This window comes from Cetorhinus maximus, chromosome 2 (assembly GCF_964194155.1).
Source record: "Cetorhinus maximus chromosome 2, sCetMax3.hap1.1, whole genome shotgun sequence".
NCBI lineage: Eukaryota > Metazoa > Chordata > Chondrichthyes > Lamniformes > Cetorhinidae > Cetorhinus > Cetorhinus maximus.
This window is the reverse complement of record NC_135880.1, coordinates 41073318-41095874: the sequence shown is the minus strand read 5'-3', so window position 1 is coordinate 41095874 and position 22557 is coordinate 41073318. Positions and strand designations below refer to the sequence as shown.

Genomic DNA, 22557 nt, shown 5'->3' with positions numbered 1-22557 from the left:
GGTGCTGACTTTCAAATGAGACATTAAATCAATCTGTCCTCTCAGGTGGATTTAACATAGCATTATTCAAAGATCAGCAGACACCTATTTGCAGTATCCTGGCTAATTGTCATTCCTCATATCACTCAAACAGATCATTTAGTCATTCATCTCATTGCTGTTTGTAAGGCTTTACACAACTGTTGTTTTTCTACAACAGTGATTAATTTAAAAGTACTTCGTTGGCTGATAAACACTTTGGGATGCTGAGGTCATGAAAGGTGCTATTATAAATGTAAACTTTTTTTATTACCCATCAATAATCATTTCACCCTCATGAGGGAGTACTGAAGCAAAGTGAGGAACACTGCATTTTATACTGAAAATGAAAGAATTTTACTGTTTGAATGTGTGACATTTTCAAAGAACACACAAAACACTTGATCTTCTATAATGTTTTAATACTTTTCACTTTTTAAATACTGGATTTTAATTTCTGATAACATGGAGGAACTAAACTTTATAAACTGATCTTTTACACATTGCTGATTGGAAAAACTGTTTTACAGTCCAACATCACAGACACACATTAACCAGTGTTTTGCTGTACACAAAGCTAAATCAGGATATAAAGCTTTCATAAAACAAATCTCTTACCACATTCTACACACAATATATTTTGAAATAAAAGTCCATATTTTAACCTGTAAATGACGTGTTTTTACATTCCAGAGAAGTTTCAATACTTTACAATCGCCTTTTAGTGTAATCACTTTATACCAGAATAATTTCAAAATTACATCACATTTAGTGCAATTGTGGCTAACAATATCAAGTTCTATACACGTAAACTTCCCAATTTATTAAAAGTTAGCTTAATTCAAACCAGTAACAGGTTTTTAACCTGGATCATTGCTAAAGTTCCCATTGATAAGTTAGTCAGGTATATAACGGTTTTTCATTTGGAATATTCAATCAAAATTTACAGTTTTTCTCAAATTCCCAGTAAAATCTATGCACAAACGTTGTTGATTGCTCCTTGTTGAATGCAAGCGTTTTTAAGTAAACTGAAATGAACAGGTGCTGAAAATAAACAGCATGATAAAACATCTGCTTCTGTAAGCCACTGAATTTCATGTTCAATTTGAATCCAGTATATGTATGGCTCATTCATGCAACCTGGCAACAACCTCCATATTTCTAATCCAAGGATAAACTGCTTCTCCCAGTGTAATTTTTGACCAGGCATAAATACTGTGCAAGGCAGATGAAAATAATTTTCTCCACATAGAAAGCTATGAACTAAATTAGCACAAAGGCTGAAGAACTGGTCAGAATGGAGTCTGAACCTACTCCCATCAGCAGAGAGAGGAATCTAACCATCTAATCTACAAACTAATGCATGACCCAAAATAACAGTTTGGAGTAAGATGCTCTTACGTGTGTGGTCATTCCAAAACACAAATATTCCCCATTGTTTCTAACATAAAAATTGTAAAACATTACCAAGCACTGGTTAAGTTACCAGAGTTGCCATTAGTATTCTGCTTTTAGGTTCCAATATATGACATTGCAATGCTAAGCCTCACTCGCTACACTCCACCCAAAACTGTTTCTTTGTGATGAACATCAACTGCTGCAACTAGCTTTAAACACCACTTCTCAATGCCACCAGCCTCTAAACTGACACAAAGAAGCCACACATTACCTAGATTAACATTTTTGAAAATTCTGACATTCATGTTTGTTTTGATATAAGTACCTAGAATACTAACTTTATATAAAACTTATCAAGTGCATAGAGGAATTCTTGCAAGAAAATTAGCACTAAAACTTCTTTAAAAAAAGTCTCAAGATGAAAAAGCAAAACAGGTTGGCACAGTCTGAAAAATTGAACTAGCGAGCCACTTGTGTGTGTGTGTGTGTGTGTGTGTGTGTGGGTGGGGGGGGGTGTGTGTGGGATGGTGGTGGCAAAGATGCAGAGCATTCCAATATAAAAAAATCTCCTACACTTAGTCTGAATTGTAATTGCCACTTAGGGGAATGCACTGTCAAAATTAGTTTCATCACATCCTCATTAAGCAACACGTTTCTACCAACCAATGTAGAGTGGGAATGAACTGCAGTCCAAAAAGCATCCTCTTTAGTGTGATGGCTCAACTAGCTGGCATTAACTATTCCCAAATTCCCTCAATGAACAGAATATTCAGCTTTTTGCACACTGGTACACTAGCTATACATAACCAGTTATTTTGGTCTAATAGTAAGCAAAACCCTTGCATTCAGCCAAGAAAAACTTTCATTCTGTTGATTTGCTATTGACCACAAATTAATTTTAAATGCCAATATGAATGGTGTTTTGTGAAGCATGGAGCTGATCATAAAGCCTTTCTTTATAAACAGTTGGATTTATTAGGTATGGCCTGGAAGTTCCAGTATTATCTAAATATAAAGTGTTCTAAATTAATCCTCAACACACAGTACTCATACTTGGCCAGGCTTCTATTAGAATGCATCAAAACAATTTATTGAGCACAACCATTCCTCAAATTTAGGCACTTTTACATTTGAAGCAATTGTAATATATACAGTATATAGTGACATGGTATTGTGCTGCAAAAATAAAGGCTGCCGGTCACATCATTGATATTCATTTGCTTGCGTCATATTGGTTGTAACATCAATTATTAACAATATTAAAGGATCTGTAGTGGCTCCAAATGCTAGACTTAAAAAAAAATCAAGTCTATTTGTTGAAAAATAGCAGAGTAGCATTGTGCAACGTGCATAACTTTCATGACGAAATGTTTCAATAAACCAGCAGTCCTGAAAACCAAGTGTAAAGATTTTAAATATGCTATGACAGACACAACATTAAGTGTTGTCTTGAAATCAACAGGGAGAAAAAAAGGTCTCATTGCACAGAATTTCATGGGAATTGAAGTTCTTCAGATGCATCCATTCCACAAAGCAACATGTATCAAGAGCATGTAAATTTTTTCCTGAAATACAACTGGCTAGTTCTGATCAAACATCAGGAACCGCACTTAATTCAATTCAGAACAGATTTTGCACAATTGCATTAATGAACGGGAAGGTGTGCACCTTTTGAAAGTAGTGCACTAACGATTTATGCAATGGGCTTCACCTATCAGCTAATGCTTAGCCGGCGTACCTTATTCACAATAATGCACACCCGTTCTATCAATATTGCTTAAAACAGTCATTCATCTTTTGATGATATGTCTACACTGGTCATGACTAGAACACCAATCTATTTCAACATGAAAAATCCTTATTTGACATGTTTCAAGTAATCCTCCTTCCAGCCCTTACCACCATCTTAAAAGATTTCAGAACTTTCAATTACAACACAAAATATATATGTAACAAATATACAAACTAAAAATGCTGTAGAAATATAGTTTGTAAACAAAAGAGAAATAAAGCTTTTCAAAATCTCCATCAAAACTGTATGTTCTTCATAGGAGATGGTAAGAAAGAGAAAGGGCAAATGCCAGAGGTCAAAGGGCATAGACAGCCCTGAATTAGTTTTATAAGAAATTAGTTTCAAGGTTAGAAGCAAGGACTGGTTTTAGGCCAGTAAAAGAATGTAATGAGTTCAGTGATTATAGAACGCTAATTAGCAAGACTTGAGTAAGACTTAAAGAAATTACACCTTACTGTAGACCCCAAAGATGGCTAAACATTTGTACAACTTAAGATCACAAATTAGGTTTTGTGTGTTGCAAAAATGTTGAAATTTTGGCCATGATTATGCAGGCCTACATTAACAAACATGCTATCTTTTTAACAATTAAAGCCATTAACCTATTGTTTTTGATCCAAAATGTGATTGTTTTATAAAAAAAAAATGTTGCTGGGTCAAATTGTAAACAGCTGCATGAGCTCTACATACAGATGAATTACACACTGACGCACTAAAATGGAACAGAGCACAGACAGTGTTGAACATCAGCCACAGATGCAAAATGTCAGCCTACATCAGTTGGGCGCAGGCTGAGAACTGGGACAGGCCTTGCGAGAGGGAAGGACACTGGAAATTCACTGCGCCAGCTCGGAGTCACTGTAATCCTTGAGTGTACGAGGACATCTTTTCTTCTCTACGCTGATCGCCGGGGAAAGCATGGTAGAAACAGCAGCAAATCCATGCTGAACACTAAAGACATAAGATGGTATACTTGAACATTTTTAGGAATACTGTTTGAACATGCTACTTGAATACTTCTTTAAACATAAAAACGCTTTCATGAGGAAAAGGGGCACTGATACTGCACATTCTCACTCTCAAGGTCCTAAAATCCATTGCAAGATATTTCATTGTAAAATGTTCCTCTCATTATTTCTTTGTAAAGCACCTTGGGACATCTTTAATGTTAAAGGGACCATATAATACATTTTATTTGCTGGGCACAAAATTCTGAATTATTAATTCTTTGAGGTGAGCTATTTAAACAATTCTGAGTTAATATTTCATTCTTCTCTTGATAATTATTTGGAAAAACATCTAAACTGCTAAGATTTTGTTCATAAATGAACAAGGAAGAGTGTTGTGCTAACTACACACAGCCTCGAATCCAGAGGAGCCTGTGGGAGAGGGGCATTATGGTACAAACCAGGCGTGGACCCTGCAGCTGTAAGTCACGGTTTGTCTTTTGAGACCACCATTTTAAAGCTATTGCACCTCAGGAAATCATTGAGTAATAAGGTTTAATTGCAATAAACTCCAGCAAATTGTACCCGGCCCATCAAAGAAAGCTGATCAATCCCACAGTTGTCAGCTACAAATTCTGCCTCCAACTATAACATTTAAGGTGTATAATCTGGAATTTGTCTTGTGGCAACAAAACTATACTCAAAACAGTATGAAAGCCTTGAGATGATGCTGTAGTAAAATTTTATTCCCATCTTCTTCCCTGAAGTCTCTCCATACATGGCACTGTTTATAACTCAGGGATCAAGGAACTTGCTTCATGGTCTGTATTAATTCCAATAAGGGCAGTTTGTGTAATCTTGGAGATTCTAACTCAAAGAATTCAACAACTCAACATCCAACTGCAATTTTCTTCAAATTTCATTCAGCATTAGTAATTATCAACACATTGAATTGTTTGCTCTCAAGCAATTTCTCTAAATACTGGACTTAACCATTTTAATGGCACTTCAATAGAAATAACTCATACCTCTAGATACTAGAAGAGAATGTCTTTGCCTGCAGTTTTCTCCTGCACGTATGATGTAAAACGCTTGAGGAATTTGGGATATTCACGTTTTGCAACTGCTCTAAGTACTGATGCTGGTGCCCATCCTCCAGGATTTACTAAGAACAAAGAAACAACATAGGGACCAAATTACATCTTTTAAAAATATAAAGAGCAAAATTGTTCAATATCCAACATTCTAACAATGACAGGAGTTCATTTTAAAAGATCAAGATGTTTCTAGATGAAAACTGTTGTAGAACGTACATATAAATAAGCTTCCTCTTTCTCAATTACTAATGCTAGGGGCCAAATCTTAAATTTCAAAACACACTATTTAAAATATCTAAATTTTATTACAGCTTCACATAAAGAAGCCTCAAGCAAACTTCAACCCTCTCAGTTCAAAGTTGCTTAATTCAAGTCATCTATTAAATTGAACTGATACAAAAACAAAATAGAGTGAAAATAAATTGCTCAATTTGTAGCTCAATTCAAATTGCCAATCAAATGAGCCTTGAACAATGACATATTTTTTTCAATTAATCCTGGTTAAGCTAACCCTTATGGGCTATTCAATCTCATCTTGCTGATAACAATGAATGACTTCCAAAGATTTAAAATCACCCTCATTTCTGCATTGTGATTGTGCTGCTTCAAACCCAGGTCCACCACAGATGGGGAAGCAAGCAATATTCTCACAGCAAGTGCTGACAACTGGCAAGCAAACTAAAAATTATTTTTTTAACTTGTTACAAGGCCAACGGCAGTAAATGAAACTGATTGTTTTACCGACTGCGGTCTAGCAGAATGTTAGCCTTTAATGAAAGTCTTAGATGGGAATAAAGCTAAACATCAAATTACATTCACAGACTGCATTAGAATGCCCGAGAGCCACAAAGCAAAGATGATGGTGAGCCTGAATTCCAAAAACATCTCAATTCAAATTTTGCTGCAGCAGAGCATTAAATGACATCATAAGAATCCTAAGAAATAGGTCACAGCAAGGGAAAGAAGCCATCTAGGAACTGAGTGAACAGGGTAAACAGTGGATTGCTACAAGGTTGAAGAATAGAGAAGGAAGCTCAGCATAAATTAGAGCTGATGAATTTAATGTCAAATCAGGTAGAGAAAAAGAAGTAAAGAGGAGGAAAGAAAGACTGGATAGAGTGAAAAATAAAGAAAAAGTTTTAAAAAATTGATATTTTTTAAAAATTCCAACAATTAGTACCTAGATGAATGAGACTCCACACTTGTAATAGCGTCAAAGGTTGAGTGATGAAAATTAACACTTATCATACAGATACTTATGCTTGTAATGACACCACAACATTCTGTGATGAGTTTAGTTCACATCTATTGTGCAAATGCATATCTTCTCACCATTAAATGCATGTCAATGGTGAGACAGACAACAAAATGCCATTTTCACAAAGCTAACAGCAAGCCGTGTAACATGGACAGCAACTCTTTGGATATTAGCATTTAACTGTACATCTGCTCCCAGTCTCTCCTCGCTGTATACCATTTGTACATAAATAAGGGAAGATAGGTCATTAAACTATCAATTATTTTGCAAGCAAATTTTGGCCCCTCATGTTTTTGTATCCTACACATGACCAGTGCTCTGAGGCGTGGCTGTGCCACTTTGACCAAAACATAGCACTTCAAGGCATGAAAATCTCAATAATTGAGAACTCATGTGAAAGCCATGCAGTTAACAGCAGAATTGCTTCCTAACTGATTTTTAGTGCTTTGAATTGATCGTGCTAGCAGGGGAAGTGCCTAACAGCCAAGAATCCCATTCATGCCCTGCAGCGAACCTCGGAGCACACAAATTCTTTTGCTAAAGATCCCTCTAGATTCAGGAATTGTACCGTAGGTTAGAAAATTATAAATTGTTACTCGTCATTTAAGAAAGGAAGAAACCAGGTTAACTATAGACTCATACTACATACTACAACTACAGACTAATCTGTTATTTTTTCCCCCCCCACGATGTCATGGGTATGGTCGATAGGGGAATATTTATAAATATTGTACAAAGCACAGGGAATTGGAGGTGAGCTTCTGATATGGGTTGATAATTTGTTATGAGGCAGGAGATAGAGTAGGGATAAAGGATTTTCTTCTGAGTGGGGTTTTGGGGGGGGGGGGTGGAGGGGGCAGCTATGTGGCAAATGATGTTCCCAGGAAACTGTACCGATGTCTCAGTTTTTCACCGTATAATAAATTGAAGGAACTGAGAATTACATGTTCAGGTTTGCAGACACAGTAAGCTGTGTAGATGGAATCAGTTAGTTACAAAGGAATGTCAACAGGCTAAATGGATGAGCAAAAAAGTATGGAGATCAATGTGGCAAGTGTGAGTTTTTACTTTGGATCAGAGAAAGCTAAATCACAATATTTTTAAAAAAGTCTTGTGGTGGTAAGGGGGCAATGGGGATTTAGGTATCCGTGCATACACATCCTCCTCCAAGTATCATGCCCTAAGAGGGCGACCATGGACCTCCATTGGACTGGTCCATGATGCTTGGCAAGTACTGCAATGGTTTGCCATTGCCTTCTGCAGAATGGCTGACCAGGAAACTCTCTGTTACCGCCTGCCATCTAGCATATTGGAAAGATTTATAGGCTGATAATCGACTTGTTTGGCCACATAATGAACGCACCTTTCCTGGTCATCAAGTGGCACTTGAAGCCAGGGCTTCTGGCCCAGAGGTAGGGAAGCCACCCACTGTGCCACAAGACCTCCCATGCACACATTGCTAAAACCAAATGCATAATTACAAAATAAATCAAAAGGGCTAATGAAATGTTGGGCTTTATTGTAAGAAAACCAGAATAAAAATGAGATTGTGACAGTTCAGCTGTTCTAAGGCTTCCTTACAACTCATCTGGAGTAGAGTGTGCAACTCTAAGCATCACACTTCAGGAAAGATATGTTGGCCAATGCAGGTGAGGAGGTATACTGCAGATTCACCAGAGTGATACTCGAGCTTAACGGGTTTAATTATGAGGAATTTTGTGGTGAACATGTCAAAAAGAAACTTATTGCAGGTACCCTGTATTTATTATTCAGTGAAACATCTTACTTTGAGCCATTTTATTTACTTTAGGCTGTAGCTTGCCTAAGCTCAAGTTTGTATGCAGTATCCAAAAACCGAAATTATCTGAAATCCAAAATGCAATTGGCCCCAAGGGTTTTGGATAAAAAATACCTGACCTGTATTGCTTCACCGAGCCACACACCTGGATTTGAGGGGGGTACTCCCAGATTCCAGGGTGCTGCTAGCCATCCACCAGCAGACACTCAAGGGCAGTCTTATTGAGAAATTCCCATTCAACTTCCTTCACTACATCCTGCAGGAAGAAGCACTTCCTTGCAGCAGCACACTGGATTATAAACTCAGCAGAACATGAAGTCTAAAACTTACCATTGGCTACATATGTGATCTTGCATAGGATGTTATCTCTGCTGATTGCCTGGTTCCCTTCTGGAGGGCTTACTAGTGTCTGGCAGATCATGGCAATGTTTATTTTGGCACGCACACATCTATTATTCTGCTGCGAAATAGGCGGAGAAATACATCACCATTTTGAAGTTGCATGGCACACAAGATCAAATCTTCTGCACTTACTTCAGTGAAGAAACTTCACATAATAACTTGAGCGAATTCCAATATTTTCTATTTTAACACAAACAAAACTGTGTAATTCCAAGCATCTCTACGTGCTTAGTTAACCTTCAGCTCCATTACCTACAAATAACAGCATATTTTGCTATTGAAATCTTTATAAATATAGACGCTTACAGGAGCACTGTCATGCTCCACAGAAAAATTGCAGACAAGCCATGTATCAGGGTCATTTTCATTTGTAGCTGGAACTTTTCGAATTGCAGACAAGTAAAGCACATCTCTCTGTGAAGCCGGCCAAACCCTCTGGAAAACAGGAAAAAAAATCTGGCTAAGCAACAGCAAGCTATCAAGTCAAAAACCTCCCATTGATACATGTCCCCAACATAATGCAACTGACATATATTGTGAAATAAATTTACATTTGCAAATCACCTGAACAAAAATGAATACTGTTGTGGGCTTTTCTAACTTTCTCACTGAATATTCAGAATTATTCATACTTCTAACTATGGGGATTCCTACTCTTTCCAAAGACACCATTTTGCATTCTAATTCCAACGTCCAAACATCAGAGTTTCAGCTTCTGTTGTTAATACCAGTGTGGTTGCCTATCTGCTTAATTGTTCACATAATTTGCTCACGGATAAGATTGCATCATCTGACATCTCAACATCAAACATTTCTTGAATAGTTAGTTCCACAAGTGTAGAAGAAATGTAAATCTATCTCACCTAGTCTCGTATATGGGCTACTCTGGCTAATCCATCTTTCAAAAGATGGAATTAGAAGAGAGCAATAATAAGAAGGTTGACAGATCTCCAAAGCATTAAATTTATATTTTCTGACCAAAATGTGGGGAACGAGAAGGATGATTTTGGCATTTTCCCAGTTTGCCAAAGATGCTCACCCTCTCAGAAATTCTGTCACTTTGTCAAGTACAACTTAAACACAATCAGCCTCCACACAGACCTACCATTAAGAAGAAAAACTAAATCTACTGAATGCATTCGCCTCCAAGTTGAGTCAAAGATAAACCTAAGCATAATTGTAAAATTCTTTTATCGCTGTGAAGTCGATTGCCTGATGCAGTGAAGGTTGGATTTTGGAGATTGGTGGCATTATAGCTCATTGTTGGAGTAGAAAAAGCTTTACTTTGTATTTGATCATGACTGATGTCAATACCAGATGACAAGAGTAGAAAAAAAAAATTACCCCCTGCACTGAGCATCACTCTAATGAACATTAAAAAAATCAGTTAAAATTTAAGGTAGAAACACTATTCAGCAACCTCTCCCTGCCGCAGATGTATCTGTCCATGACAGTATTGGTAGGAGTGACCACCGCACAGTCATTGTGGAGGCAAAGTCCCACCTTCACATTCAGGATACCCTCCATTGTGTTGTGTGGCACTGCCGCGGTGCTAAATGGGATAGATTTTGAACAGATCTAGCAACTCAAGACTGGGCATTCAAGAGACACTATGGGCTATCAGCAGCAGCAGAATTGTACTCAAACATAATCTGTAACCTCATGGCCCGGCATATCCCCTAATCTACCGTTACCATCAAGTGAGAGGGTCAAGCCCGGTTCAATGAAGAATGCAGGAGAGCATGCCAAGAGCAGCACCAGGCATACCTAAAAAAAATGAGGTGTCAACCTGGTGAAGCTATAACACAGGACTACTTGCATGCCAGCAGCATATGCAGCAAGTGATGGACAGAGCTAAGCAATTCCACAATCAACAGATCAGATCTAAACTCTGCAGTCCTGCCACAACTAGCCATGAATGGTGGTGGACAATTAAACAACTCAGTGGAGGAGGCGGCTCCACAAATAGCCCCATCCTCAATGATGGGGGAGCCCAGTATATCAGTGCAAAAGATAAGGCTGAAGCATTTGCGACAATCTTCAGCCAGAAGTGCCGAGTGGATAATCCATCTCTGCCTCCTCCGGAGGTCCCCAGCAACATAGATGCCAGTCTCTAGCCAATTTGATTCACTCCACGTGATACCAAGAAATGGCTGAAGGCACTGGATACTGCAAAGGCTATGGGCCCTGACAATATTCCGGCAATAGTACTGAAGGTTTGTGCTCCAGAACTTGCCGCGCTCCTAGCCAAGCAGTTCCAGTACAGCTATAACACTGGCATCTACACAGCTATGTGGAAAATTGCCCAGGTATGTCCTGTATACAAAATGCAGGACAAATCAAACCTGGCCAATTACCGCCCCATCATTCTACTCTCCATCATCAGTGAAGTAATGGAAGTGGTCATCAACAGTGCTATCAAGCGGCACTTGCTTAGCATTAACCTGCTCAGTGACGCCTAGTTTGGGTTCCGCCAGGGCAACTCAGCTCCTGACCTCATTACAGCCTTAGTTCAAACATGGACAAAAGAGCTAAACTCCGGAGGTAAGGTGAGAGTGACTGCTCTTGACATCAAGGCCGCATTTGGCAGAGTATGGCATCAAGGAGCCCTAGCAAAACTGGAGTCAATGGGAATCAGGGGGAAAACTCTCCACTGGTTGGAGTCACACCTAGCATAAAGGAAGGTGGTTGTGGTTGTTGGAGGTCAGTCATCTCAGCTCCAGGGCATCATTGCAGGAGTTCCTCAGGGTAGTGTCCTCAGCCCAACCATCTTCAGCTGCGTCATCAATGATCTTCCTTCCATCATAAGGTCAGAAATGGGGACGTTCAGCACCATTCGCGACTCCTCAGATACTGAAGCAATCCATGTCCAAATGCAGCTAGACCTGGATAATAGCCAGACTTGGGCTGACAAGTGGCAAGTAACATTCACATCACACAAGTGTCAGACAATGACCATCTCCAACAAGAGAGAATCCAACCATCGTCCCTTGATGTTCAATGGCATTACTATCACTGAATCCCCCACTATCAACATCCTGGGGGGGTACCATTGACCAGAGACTGAACTGGACTAGCCATATAAATACTGTGGCTACAAGAGCAGGTCAGAGACCAGGAAACGTGGGAGTAACCCACCTCCCGACTCCCTAAAGACTGTTCACCACCCACAATCCCCACTTGCCTGATGAGTGCAGCTCCAACAATACTCAACAAGCTTGACAGCGTCCAGGATAAAGCAGTCCGCTTGATTGGCACCACATCCACAAATATTCACTCCCTCCACCACCGACTCACAGTAGCAGCAGTGTGTGCCATCTACAAGATGCACTGCAGAAATCCACCAAGGTTTCTTCGACAGCATCTTCCAAACCCATGACCACTACCATCTAGAAGGACAAGGGCAGCAGATAGATGGGAACACCACCACCTGAAAGTCCTCTTCCAAGTTACTCACCATCCTGACTTGGAAATATATCGCCATTCCTTCACTGTCACTGTGTCAAATCCTGGAACTCCCTCCCTGACAGCACTGTGGGTGTACCGACACTACATGGGCCGCAGCGTTTCAAGAAGGCAGCTCTCCACCACCTTCTCAAGGGCAACTAGGGCCCAGCCAGCGAAGCCCATATCCCATGAATGGATAAAATATATGTATATTTATAATATATGCATTTTTGTTAGGTGCAATATCAAATATGTTCAATCTGGATCTTTGTGCATAAGATCTGTGTTGAAATACATAGAGCTATATATAAAAGGTGTATTCTGATTTTGTAAGCTACTTACAATTTGAACTATGATCCCACACATTTATTGCTCAAGGTAACCCTTTTTGAAGATGAGGCTTAAACTTCAAATCAAAAACAGAATTACCTGGAAAAACTCAGCAGGTCTGGCAGCATCGGTGGAGAAGAAAAGAGTCGACGTTTTGAGTCCTCACGACCCTTCAACAGAACTGTTCTGTTGAAGGGTCGTGAGGACTCGAAACGTCGACTCTTTTCTTCTCCACCGATACGGCCAGACCTGCTGAGTTTTTCCAGGTAATTCTGTTTTTGTTTTGGATTTCCAGCATCCGCAGTAGTTTTTTGTTCTTAAACTTCAAATATTGCAATTAAATAATTTGTTTTCTGGGCAGAGTATCAGAGTGAGCAGGCTATTCATACCACCCTGTAGTCTATCTCAGAGGTTCAGTTTTCCTAATGATACCATGGGAAATTTAAAAAGCAATAGGGACTGACACAGCAATTACACTTTAAAGGAAGCTTTGTTGGGGTTCTGCCTTTTGAGCTGAGAAAGGAACAGTGCTGATTGCACTGTCTCCCCAGGGTCTTTAACATATGCAGCACATACAACTTTCCCTCTCGCCCTCCTTTAAAAACTTGCCATTCATTTATAACTGATTATTTCCTGGACAGGGTTTATTTGGGTGGCATGTGCATCATATGGCATTTCACTTCTCAAGGTTAATTCAGCCAATGTATAAAGGACATCAATTCTTTGAGCACAAGTCTTCCTTGTAGAACAAATCAACAGTAACATCACAAACCATTATGAAAAGATGATACATCAGGCTTGAAAGTACCAACAAAATTGGTTTACAATGAAGTTGCTAGAAAATTGCAGAATATCAGGAAAGTGCTACTTTTCTTGGTGAAAATAGAACACTCTTCCAGGAAACCTTTTCATTGCAAAATGGAAGCATAATTAGCAACTGTGTTGTAGCTACAGCTGAAATGTCATAATGCGTTATTGGTCAACCAACCTGGAAGATCTTTCAAGAATGGAACAATACACTTATCTTCTAACCCAGATACATGGATCATAAAGCAAATCTGAACTGCTAATCAAGTCAAAATTAGAGCCCTGCACACCATGGCAAGGGAAACCAGACAGGCAGCCGGTCTCAAATCTGTTCCAGTACAAACTAGCTGCCAACCAGTATGCTAATGCAGTCCTAGATAGTTTAGCTGGCTTTAATTTTTCCTTCCTGTTCTTCACTGGGTTATCATCCCTCAACAGCACATGTGAAATTAGAGGTTCATCACAAGAGGAAATCGCAAGCATAATATAATGGAACGTTGATTTAATACATGTGGCCCACGTTGTTAAATCGATGTACCTAAACAACCCAGAAACCTGGGACACACCCACACTACACCAAATCACCATCTGTAATGCTTAATATCTAAAAACAGAGTACATACCTTGTGTGTCTGGTAGATGATGATTGCATTATCTGATAGAATTTCTACCACATGGAAATTTTCAATGGTTGCTGTGGAATGTAAATGGATACATTCTTTGTCAAATCACAACAGGCAAATGAACATGAAAAAAGTAACCAGCTAATTTGCCTTTGGTTGAGGGAAGATTGTTGACCAAGGAAATCCTGAAAGAAATCTCTGCTGTTCTTCAAATGAATCATGGGTTCTTAACACTCATGAATTACTAAAACAGGCAGATCACACCATTCTATCATCTCATCTGAGGAACAGCACCTCAGGCAATGGACACTCTCCCCAATACTAATTAAGATGTTGATTGTACACATAGGTACAGGTTTAAATAAAAGTAAAATCAATAGCTACTTCTGAAATTAGATAAAGGTGCAAGATTGGAGCGAGGATTATTTAGGCATATGAAAAAGCAAGACGCCAAAAACTGTTGAGCACTATTAGCTTACTGTTGTTTTGAGTATAAATTACTAAGAAAATGGATAGCAGTTTACCTCAGCCAGCTGTGTTCTGTGGCTATAAATCATCATTCCTGCATTTTATTGTGTTTACCTCTAGCCAAGTTGCTAAACACACATCTGGACAGTGTCCAAAGTGGAGAGTTTAACGATTCAACATATTGCCAGTATTTAGTAGAATTAAAAGGAAGAGGCAGGCCAAATTTAGCTTATGGGCCTCATACTACACGATCATATCTTGAACTATCAGACACTCTAAACAGACTGCAACTAATCTAGCCATAAACTCTCAAATTATTTTAAAGATAGCTTTAAAAAACTACCAATTTGAAATTATCTAAAATATTCTTACTTTCCCAATCGTTGCGAACATCGACGTTCCAGAAGTAATGGCATACTTCATGACCTGTAACTCCTTTGACAGAATGTGTTGCTTTAAGAGGATCCAAGACAATCCCATTCTCTTCCACTTCTCTCCTGTACACCTGCACAAAATGGAGAACTATGGTTGATCAGGTTAATCTGGGTTTTAAAATGCAGCTATGCCCAAAAGTAGGTAAAAGTCTCAACCTCGCACCTATTGAGAATAAGGGGTGGATCTGGCCTTGATCAAAAACTCAAGCTGAGAAAAAAAATCTACCTCTTTTAGAAGAGAAATGGACTGAGTTTAAATACTTCAGACAAGTACAAATATTCCTCACCTTCATTTCTCCCTCTTCCACCACCAACTGCCAATTAGCATCGCCACCTACATCCTGCAGAGAGTACTGCATGTGATTTTGCACCATCTCTTCAACCTGCAAACACAAAGAGCAACCACTTTTACAACCTGCAATATAGCAGACTATGCATAGTGGCCACAGTCTGCTACTTGTGGTGTAATCAACAGGACACCAGTTACAACAAATGAAATTCAGGCTGACATAAATTTTCCAAAATATTTCTTGTCCGCAGAAAATTTCAGAGACAAGAACATGTAGTTTGTCTTAACAAGCCTGGTTCTTTCTTGGGCATCAACTTTCACTTTCTCTTGTCTCTCTTTCTATCACCTCCAGCTGCAGAAATTCATCAAATTGTTTCAGCTGCCTTTATTATTAATTTATTTCACACATTTATTACTCGTGAGTAATTCACTTAATCACTTCAATTTTTTCCATCCTAGTTTTTGAACACTTAAAAAGTAAAAATAATTTGGATCACCAATTGCTTCCATAATTTTGAAAATTCCCATTATGTTACTTGGTGTCTGCTTCTTTGCAAGAAAAACAAGGCCAATTCTTTCTTCATTAATGAACTGCTCTGTTACTTTTACTGCACAGTATTCCAGATGGAGTCTAATCAGTGGCTAACAAAATTTTTTTTTGATCTGTAGTTTGTGTCTCTGCTAAAGCAACTCAGTACCCTTTCATTGGGTTAATTGGCATGAAAAAGGGAATTTGTCTTGCACTAAACTAAGAATATTATATCATAAATTATCAATTAAGTCTGCTTGGTTTAAAGTACTATTCTTGCCTTCTAGCTCTGTCCCTACATCTTTATAAATCTGAGTTTTCATTTCTCTCTCTTTTAAATGCTTCCCCCAATGTCACCAACCACCACCCCACTTTAACCTTCCCTTTCTTTTTCAATTTTTGGATTAAACAACTCTTCCATCATTCCCTATTGAAACTCTGTAATGCAGTTTTTTCCCTTCCCACAGCACTGGATCAAAGTTATCCTTTGTGGTGAATATTTGGAATTCTCTACCCCAGAGGGCTGTGGAGGGTCAATCATTCAGTATATTCAAAGCAGGGTTCAATAGATTTCTAGATACCAATGATGTCAAGAGATACAGGAACAGTGAGGGAAGATGGCATTGAGATAGAAGATTGACCATGATCCAGTTAAATGGTGGAGCAGGCTCAAGGGCTGAATGACCTACTCTTGCTCCTATGTTTCTACCCTATTAGGCTGCAACTATGTCTTATTGTTCCTCCACATCCTTCAACCTCTCTGCTGGCATCAAAGCCTGCCTTGCCATACTCAAGTGTCTCTACAATACTCTGTGGTACTGCTCTCTCTAATTTCTATTCCAATAGATCTCAGAAGGTTCCTCCATTGCCTGCCTGCAGTAACCTCCAAGGTTCCATACTTGACTTTCATACATGCTACCATTTACAAAGCTATCCAAAAATCCAGGATGCCAATGAAGCCCACACTACCTTCCTTCCTTAACCCCTTGTCTATTGCCATTGTCTCCAACTACTATCTAAAGACTTCAACAAAGAACAACTTCCGCCAGCATACAAGCAAAACCAAATTTTCAGCTGAGACAAACGCCTGAAGATCTCAAATTCCAGCTTCACTAATCTCCCTAGCAAGGATCTGAACCTAGAAGCACAGAACCTTGAATAACACTCCAAGCTCCACTTGCTCTCCAAATCTAATCAGGGCCCTTTCCTCGATCCTCTCCCACCCCAGCCCTGTTTGTGTCATCAAAATCCCAACCAACATCATCTTGCAGCATGACTTTCAATGCTTTCACCATCCATAAACTACAACTCGCTCAAAGTGCCCCAAACCAAACCTTCATCCACAATGAGGCCAACATCCACAAGGTTTGTCCTCTTCAAATTCCAAAGGTTACCCAAATTAAAGAACTGTTTACATACTCACCCCTCCCACTCCACATGCCCCTTTCTAGCCTTCTCTACATGCAAACTGCAGTTCTAACAAACCTACTTGTTGCTCCCTGCTGTTTCCTACATAGCCACTTCAATCACGTTGTACCCACCCTCTTGAATTTCTTCATTCTCGAACTAGGCAGCTTCCTTCAAGGACATTCTCTTTAACTGTGATTTTAGTTACTACTGACTCCCTTCCGTCCCACCAGTCAAGTATCATCTACCATCCTGTAAAGAACTTTATAATTTCTATAGAGACATGTAACAGATAATGGGTGTACTAGAAAGCTCTATGCTGCTTTCTAGTGATATGTAGTGTACACTACAATTATAATCAGCAAATGTGATTAAATGCAACCAACATGGTTCATAATGCATGGTGGATGTTACAAGTGAAACAAGAACCCTGAAATTGTTATGTTTATACATCATGTGTAACCCAACAGTTTTCACAAGCCAGCATTGCCTTACACTTTGTTGACACAACGTTCATCATTGGCAATATCAACTTATATATATTCAATAATAGCAAATAGAGTATAGAAACTTCTGCAACTCAGTATTAAAACCAAACTAGGAATGCCAGTACCAAAGTGCTTGTCATTCCATTAAATGTAAACACATATAATTTATAAAATGTAGCTAGTTTGCAGATAACATTGAGATCCTTTGGTTTATGATGTGGGCCATTGTACAACTATAACAAACATTTCATGGTAAATAGTTAGGCCCTTCAGATTAAGCTTCAATTACTTTGAGATTCCCAAATCCAACATCAAGTTCCACATCAGTATTCAATCTCCAGCACTTAATGACAAAATTAATTGCAGCAATATCATCTTAAACAATTTCTTCAGGATAATGTTCACAGAATCACAGGATCTCTCAGTGCAGAAGAGGCCCTTCGGCCCATCGAGTCTGCACCGACACATGAGAAACACCTGACCTACCTACCTAATCCCATTTACCAGCACTTAGCACATCATAACATTCAAGGCTGTGGGCCAAGTGCTCATCCAGGTACTTATTAAAGGATGCAAGGCAACCGACCTCCTCCACCCTCCTAGGCAGTGCATTCCAGACCATCACCACCCTCTGGGTAAAAAAGTTTTTCCTCACATCCCCCCCTAAACCTCCTGCCCCTCACCTTGAACTTGTGTCCCCTCACGACTGACCCTTCAACTAAGGGGAACAGCTGCTCCGTATCCACCCTGTCCACGCCCCTCATAATCTTGTACGCCTCGATCAGGTCGACCCTCAGTCTTCTCTGCTCCAACAAAAACAACCCAAGTCTATCCAACCTCTCTTCATAACTTAAATATTTCATCCCAGGCAACATCCTGGTGAATCTCCTCTGCACCCTCTCCAGTGCAAATCACATCCTTCCTATAATGTGGTGACCAGAACTGCACACATTACTCCAGCTGTGGCCTCACCAAGGTTCTATACAACTCCAAAATGACCTCCCTACTTTTGTAATCTATGCTTCGATTGATAAAGGCAAGTGTCCCGTATGCCTTTTTCACCACCCCACTAACATGTCCCTCCGCCTTCAGAGATCTATGGACACACATGCCAAGGTCCCTTTGTTCCTCAGAACTTCCTAGTGTCATGCCGTTCATTGAATACTTTCTTGTAATAATGATGCTCAAGATCCTTCTGTTTGAGAAGTGTTAATCATTATTCTGTCCAAGTAGCAGGCTCAGAAAGTGCATAAGCTAAAAAAGCCTTTTCCAATAGCTTCGGAACAGTTTTAACACTTCTAACTTCAGGGAAAAAGCTACCCCATGAAATCTCTGTGGCACGTATAGAAAGTGGCAATGATCTTCAAAAGTGACTAAGCCAGTAAATGACATGTCCACCAGTCTACAAAATGCTACTGAAGAAGTGCTCATCACTCTTAGGGCATCAAAAAACGGTAGCACTTTCTTTGAGTCCTTACAATCATTCTTGCCTCATTCTTTGCAAAAGTATAAAGTTTCTGTTGCTAAAAGATCTCTGGCCACCATCCTACATTTGCAATGTTGACAGTGACATGGGGCAAATCTAATCCCTGCATACAAGTCAAAACTTTCTAAAGAAATGGTTCCAACCAATAAACTAGTTGTCTAGATATCTGAGTATTGTACTGCCAATTTAATCTATTGAAGTTTGTTGACCGTTTACAATTCTCCAGTCCTTCGGCACCACCGCTGAGTCTAAAGGAGATCGGAAAGTATGGCCAGTGCCTCCACAATTTGCACATTCACTTCCCTCAGTATCCTTGGATGCATCTCATCCAGTCTTGCTGCCCTATCAACTCTAAATACAAGACAGCCTAACCAATATTTCTACATCATCAATTAAGCCCTTCAGAACTACCTCCTCTTTTACCATGACCTGCACAGTATCTTGTATCCATGAATATTTAACACCTTTCTTTGAGCCAGGTCTCTATTATAGCCACATCATATTTCCATGCGGCTATCTGTACCTGCAACTCACCAATCTATTTACCAAACTCCACATGTTCACATATCTGAATAATAACCCTAATTTAGACTCTATTACTTTCCCTTTTACTTTGAGCCCACCTAATAACTTCTCCTACTCTAGTGTTATCTATCTCTCACCGTATTATATACCTCTTGGTATTCCTCTCTAATACTTCCTCCTGATTCCACACCCCTGCCAAGTTGGTTTAAGCCGTCCCCAACCCTCTGCACCAGCAAACCGCCCCTGAAGGAAATTGTTCCCAACTCTGTTTAGGTGCAACCTGTCCAGCCTGTACAGGTCCTACCTCTCCCAGAACTGGTTTCAATGTCCCAGGGATCTAAAACCCTCCCTCCTGCACCATCTTTCCTACCATGCATTCATCTATTTTATCCTATTTCTATACTCAATTATGCATGGCACGGGGAGCAATCTGAAGATTACTACTTTTGAGATCCTGCTTGCTAATTTCCTACCTAGCTCCCTACATTCTGACTGCAGGATCACATCCTTCTTTCAACTTATGTCACTAGGACCGATGTGGATCGCTAATGCTGGCTGTTCACCCTCCCCCCTCAAGTGCTCTGCAGCCAGTGACATCCTTGACCCTGGCACCAGGGAGTCAACATACCATGCTGGATTCACATCTTCAAATGCAAAAACGCCCATCTATTCCCCGAACTATCAAATCTCCTCTCAGTATTGCTCTTCCAGTCTTCTTCGTGCTCTCCTGTACAGCTGAGCCAACCATGGTGCAATAGATTTGGGTTTAGTTGCACTCCCCAGATGAGCCAACATTTTCATCAGTATTCAGAACTGAGTACTGGTTGGAGAGTAAGATCCCCCTCAGGACTCCTGCAATACCTACCTGTTTCTTCTTGACTGCCTAATGGTCACCCGTTCCCTCTCCATACTCTTAAACTGTGGAGTGACTACACCTATAAATGTACTAACCATGATGCTTTCCGCTTTACGGATGCACCGCAGTGACGCCAGCTGCTCAGGCTCCAAAAGCCGGAGCTCGAGTTACTGCAATCATTAACACTTCCACACAAGTGGTTATCTGGGAAGCATCCTGGAGTTCCAACATAGCACAGGATGTGACACAAGAGATTGGAGCTGCCCTGCCATTCCATTATTAGATAATAAACCTTGCTACTACTAATAAACCTTGCTACTACTAATAAACCTTGCTATTTAAAAGACTCACTAGCTCCTCACTTCCCTTCTGTTGATGTCACTTAAAAATATGGAAGCTAACTGAACGCTTTACTTAACCCTAATTTCTATTTAAATGCAATTTTTATTTCCCAACTACTTAAACTGAATCCCTAACTTTTGGGAAAGGGAAACACAACAGCAATATTCACCAGCCAATCAACTGTCAGCCTTCCTGTGATGCTGCTGCTTGATTTTTTTTCCACTTTTTCCAAACTCTGGCACGCCCAGGTTCATGCTGTTAAGTCCACTTCAAAACTCTGCAGTCTTTCAGTGAAAAAGCTATTCTCACCCCTTTCCTCTGTTTTCCAGCCTTTGCTTTGTTCCACTTTTACCTATCTAATTATAGCCACAACAACTCCACAAATGGCTTCCCACCATGGTTACCTCAGGACTGACTCAAGGACCAGTCCTCTTCCTCATCTTTATGTTGCCCCTTGGTGACATCACGTGAACAGAAGTGCAGCTTCTTCCCTTAGTGGTCAGATCGCTGGCCCAGAATCCAATTTTGAATGAATTGCAATTTCCCTAAATTTAACACCGAGAAGAGAGATGTCATCATCTTTGGCCCCCACCACAAACATTATACCCATGCCACTGAATCCATGCCCCTCCCCAACCACCATCTAAGGCCGAATCAAAATTATTCTCAACCTCAGCATTCCATTTAACCCCCAAGCTCTGACGTCAAACCCTCTCCATCACAAAGACCACCTACTTCCATGTCTGTAAATCAGCTGTCTCTGCCCGCTTCAGCCTACATGCTTCTGAAACTCTCTTCCATGCATGTGTTTTAATCAGACAAAAATAGATGTTGAATCATTGAGTGATCAAAAGCTCTGTCGAAGAAATGGACTTTAAAGGTGGAGTGTCATGAAGGAGGAAAGGAAGGTGATGAATTTCAATGAGGAAAATTTCAGGAAAAACAGTTTTTTTCAAATACTCACTGTTAGATATTTTCTTCACTTTGGTGACTATTCTCACACTCTTCTGGCTGGCTTCAATCCTGTATGCTTTGTAAACATACAGTGAACCAAAACACTGCTGTCCAAAACCTAACTCTTGCCATATCCCACCCAATCGTTCCTATCCTTTGGGCTTCCAGTACATTCACCTCGAATTCAAAATTCTCATGCTCGTGTTTAAATCCCTTCATGGCTTTGCCCTTCCAGCCCTCTATAACCTTCTCCAGTGCTACAAATCTCCTCCCCCCAGCAGCCTCTATTCATCCACCACCATCAATTTGTGTTTCTCACAATTTGCTATGTTGTCAGCCATCTAGACCCAACGCTAGACCCACTGTCGTTGGGTCAAAATCCTGGAACTCCCTTCCTAACAGCACTGTGGGTATACCTATACCACATGGACTGCAGCGGTTCAAGAAGGCAGCTCACCACCACCTTCTCAAGGGTAACTAGGGATGGGCAATAAATGCTGGTCCAGCCAGCAAAGCCCACATCCCACGAATGAATTTTTTTAAAAGCCTCTGAAGCATCTTGGTACATTTTCTATGGTAAAAGTGCTATCTGAATTCAATTAAAAAAAAAATCTGGACTTAAAAGTCTGATGACGACCATGAAACCATTGCCGATTGTTGTAAAATCCCATCTGGTTCACTAATATCCTTTAGGGAAGGAATTTGCTGTCCTTACCTGGTCTGGCCTACATGTGGCTCCAGACCTGCAGCCACGTGGTTGACTCTTAAATGCCCCCTGAACAAGGGCAATTAGGGATGGGCAATAAATGCTGGCCTAGCCAGAGACACCCACATCCCATGAACGAATAAAAAATATCTAAAT

The 22557-nt window shown here is 40.0% G+C and overlaps 2 protein-coding genes across 6 annotated transcripts in view; both read right to left on the bottom strand.

Moving 5' to 3' along the window:
* LOC144693742 (beta-1,3-galactosyl-O-glycosyl-glycoprotein beta-1,6-N-acetylglucosaminyltransferase 4-like) overlaps positions 1-22557 on the bottom strand; it is a 497013-nt gene that overhangs the window by 368429 nt on the left and 106027 nt on the right. The gene's annotated exons all lie outside the window — the stretch shown is intronic.
* Positions 424-22557, bottom strand: part of LOC144693724 (ceramide transfer protein) — a 134393-nt gene continuing 112259 nt past the window's right edge. For all 5 annotated transcript variants that reach the window (XM_078563665.1, XM_078563692.1, XM_078563674.1 and 2 more), the window contains 7 exons: positions 15107-15202; positions 14758-14890; positions 13918-13988; positions 9017-9145; positions 8639-8768; positions 5184-5320; positions 424-4159 (listed from right to left, as the gene is read on the bottom strand). In XM_078563665.1, coding sequence (XP_078419791.1) covers positions 5193-5320; positions 8639-8768; positions 9017-9145; positions 13918-13988; positions 14758-14890; positions 15107-15202 — 687 coding nt within the window. In that variant the 3' untranslated portion in view covers positions 424-4159; positions 5184-5192. The remainder of the gene's footprint in view (positions 4160-5183; positions 5321-8638; positions 8769-9016; positions 9146-13917; positions 13989-14757; positions 14891-15106; positions 15203-22557) is intronic.